Source organism: Aplysia californica, unplaced genomic scaffold (assembly GCF_000002075.1).
Source record: "Aplysia californica isolate F4 #8 unplaced genomic scaffold, AplCal3.0 scaffold00413, whole genome shotgun sequence".
NCBI classification, from domain to species: Eukaryota; Metazoa; Mollusca; class Gastropoda; order Aplysiida; family Aplysiidae; genus Aplysia; species Aplysia californica.
Window position 1 is genome coordinate 364,887 of NW_004797683.1, and position 3,532 is coordinate 368,418.

The 3,532-nt window shown below is 39.5% G+C and overlaps 1 protein-coding gene across 1 annotated transcript in view; it reads right to left on the reverse strand.

Annotated features, from left to right (window-relative positions):
• Positions 1–731: 731 nt before the first annotated feature.
• Positions 732–3,532, reverse strand: part of LOC101851661 (coiled-coil domain-containing protein 57) — a gene marked incomplete in the record, with an annotated part of 37,217 nt that continues 34,416 nt past the window's right edge. The window contains 2 exon segments of the mRNA XM_013085850.2: positions 732–1,226; positions 2,736–2,978. Coding sequence (XP_012941304.1) covers positions 1,009–1,226; positions 2,736–2,978 — 461 coding nt within the window.

Consider the following 3,532-nt stretch of genomic DNA (forward strand, 5'->3'; position numbering starts at 1 on the left):
GTGAACAAGGACTCTTTGAAACCCTGCCAAAACCTCGAGTGTGCACTCCACTACATAATGTACTTGTTTTCGTAATGCTGAAAAGGTAGCTAATGGAAGCTGTTACAATTGTTTGCCAAATGGACTGCCATTTTATTACATTTCCGTTGAATTAACTCTGCGTTTGATAAGTTTGGTAAAGTAACCGAGAGTTTCTCGTCAGTACATCCGTATCAACAATTCACAACTTGGCTGTATGGGCCTGGTGCCAATGAAGCATGTTGGTCTCTTTAATCTCTCACCCTATCCTTCAGACATAGACCTAGGCCCAATAGCCGTTTTCCGTTCCATAATGTTTTCTGAATGAAGAAGTATGGCACTTGATTCTTTCAATAGATAGAGGTAGGTCACTGACATCAGCGGACTGAGGAATCCCAAAATGGTGCCAAACAGGGCAATAACAGAAGACTCTCTCAGGTGCTAGGCAAGAAGAAGAGGCTTATGATCGAGCCATGGTGTTAACAAAAAGTCTCTTTATTTGGAACTCCTGTGAATAAAGAAAGGCGCTTTGTCAGCGTATGGCAGTGTTGTCAGTCCAGTAACTGATGTCCATAAGAAAAACATCAAACGACAACCCCCCCTTCCCCCAAACCCCCTCCTTCCTTTCTTTTTTACAGTACCTATTAAGGAATGTAAGAAAAACAATAAAGAAGAGGAAGGTCCTTAAAAATATATAGCAAATTTATTTATATATTTATGTACACATAAACAAAAAAGTCATTGTTACAATGGAATAAAAATAATATTGATGACTATTGAGCTCTACTGTTCCTCCTTTCTCTCTCTTTTTGTCAAATACAGCCACAAGAATGGCAACCGTTGATGTCAGTTCAGCAGCCTTTGCATTTTTGCCCTTTTTTGGGGTTTTAATAAGTGTTTTACACCACTTGCAACACAATAAGGCCCTTTTTCTAAGTGACAAATTTTAGACAAAGGAAAACCACAACAGATATATATATATCTTGGGTATCATCTGGAACCAGAGCCATCTCTGACATTATAGTTCCTGACTTTTGGCTTGGGTTGTGAAAGCTTTCGGACATTTTCTGCGTATTTCAAGGCTGCCGCTCTCCCAACTTTTCCACTGCCCGACTTGCTCTCCGAGGCTGCGGGCTGACCCTCAAGCTGAAACCTGTCTTGGCTGCGGGGACTTAAAACTTCCGTTGATTTTTTCAAGGCCGATCTTCCTGTTTAGGAGAAAATTAAGAAAGACTTGGGGAAAATCAATTTAGGAAAGAAACAGAAGAAAGGTGAAGAAAAATGTTTCTGTCTGAAAAATTGCAGAAATGACCAATGCAACCTGGAATGAAGATATTTTTTTCTACCCTATTTACGACATTGTGTATCAAAACTTAAGCAACAAGTGTGCATCAAGACATCATAACCACAATTTTCACAAAAAATTAGTGACTCCAAATTTTTTTTAGTACACTCTGCAAATGATGATAAACTTTTTTTCTTTTTTCTTGTAACAACAACAATACTGGAAGCACAGAGAGAATGTGTAAACAAATAAAAGGAACAGGTTTACACACAGTACATTTATATAATCTATAGCAAGAGTAAGACTGTGGAAATACAGAAGTAACATCATGACCTATGACCATTCTTGGGCTCAAACTGCAACATACGATAAGAGTATAGTCATTTTTCCTACCATAACACTGCATGGTTCAACTTTCATGAAACCAAACGCTACTTTGGAGGTATTCTTAACTTATTGTATGAACCACAATTATTTCTCAAATAGGAAAGTATATGGATCTCTTTCTTCAAAATTTCAACTACTCAAAATTTTATGCGTGCAAAATGCACACACGACTTTTTAATTTGTTTCACATAGTTAACGAAGGCAAGATACTTAGTTCTACCTTTGCCTCTGTTCAAAGGATTGATATTTTTAACAAAAATCTCAAGTCCTGAGAAGGTCTCAGGACCATAAGTGGAGCACGCAGACATGTGTTGTGCCCAGGCAAAGTAGAAAACTGATGGTTCTGTGGTCTAACCATGTGCCTAATTTCTTAAAAAATTTTCACCTCACACAAAAAAATCCTTCAGGTCTAAATGATGAAAGGAGATACAAAAGTTAGTTCACTGCACCTTTACACTATTTAAAATGCATGTGGACTCCTGATATTTATTAAAGATATATACACACACTCACAGACCTCAGCAATTGTTTTATAACAAAAAATAGTTGATCTGATCTATTTCTTCCGTTTACACGCTTAAAGCTTGACTCAATACATAGACTGTGTAAGTACAGTCCAGCCTGCTCTAACAGCCACCTGTATATGACAATCACCTGTACGAACGGCCTCTTTCCATTTGCATTTTTTTTGTTACATTATAATAACACTATGTAAGACAGCCACCGGTCTAATATAGCCACTTTTCTCTTCAACAATGGGTGGTCCTCTCAGAAGTTTTGACTGTACTAAATTAAGTAAGTCACACTGTATAGCCATTAACTCTTTAAACCATTGGATGCTGGTACTTTTGCTGTTTCATTTTATTTAGTGCTAGTTTTTGCTTGTTTTTCGGAGCTATTCCCGAACCAAGTTTTTTAATAATGACTAAGCCTTTGTTTCCCCCACTTAAAAGCTGGAGGCAAGCTTTTGGGGTTATAATGAAACATAGTGCACCAGGTTGAGGTGACTGTAGAAAAAACTCAGGGTTTCAAGAGTTAACTTTACCAGTTCCTCTCCTCTGAGAGTCTGATATCACAGCCCTGGGGGAGGGAGGGGAGGAGGAGGGGTCACCGCTGGTCACAGACTCCTCCAGCATCTGCCACACCTTCTGGATGGATTCCCCTCCACCAGACGACATGCTCATTAACATATGGGGGTCAATGTCACCCCTGGACGGACGACTGACCGGTACGGTGTGAGATAGGACTTGCACTTGCTTTGGCTGGAAGTCTTGCCTCGTAGGGGGTTCTAAGAGACAAAAGAAAGTCTACACTTATTACGATGTCAAACGCTAAGTTTAAGTAAAGATAAGAACATCCATGTGAGTTTTAGTTTCAGTAAGAGTTTACGGCACTTGCAACACAATAAGGTCATACAAGCGCCGAAGATTGGAGGTGTTTCAAGAGAGTAACGAACACAAAAAAGGAGGGGAGATAAGGATGATAGGTGTTTGATAGGAAAGAAGGAGCAAACCTCACCAGAGCACCTGCCAACCACCCACTATCCATGTGACAGAGGTCATTCATTAAGTGCATTGGAAAAGCCAAATAAACAAACAATGAAAGGAAAGGAAAGAAGAAAGACTTTTTTTTTTATAGTAGAGGGTTTTACGGTGCTCGCAACTGCATAAGGTCATATGAGTGCCAAGGGGTGGGTGTCAACAGAGAAGTCTTTACAGGGAATCAGACTTAGACTGCTCATCTCTTTAGCTTAAACAGCACAAGGTTTGCTTCCACTATCAAGGCACCCCGGTAATAGCAGGTCACAAGAGGGTGACAAACATACAAAAGAAGTAGAGGAAA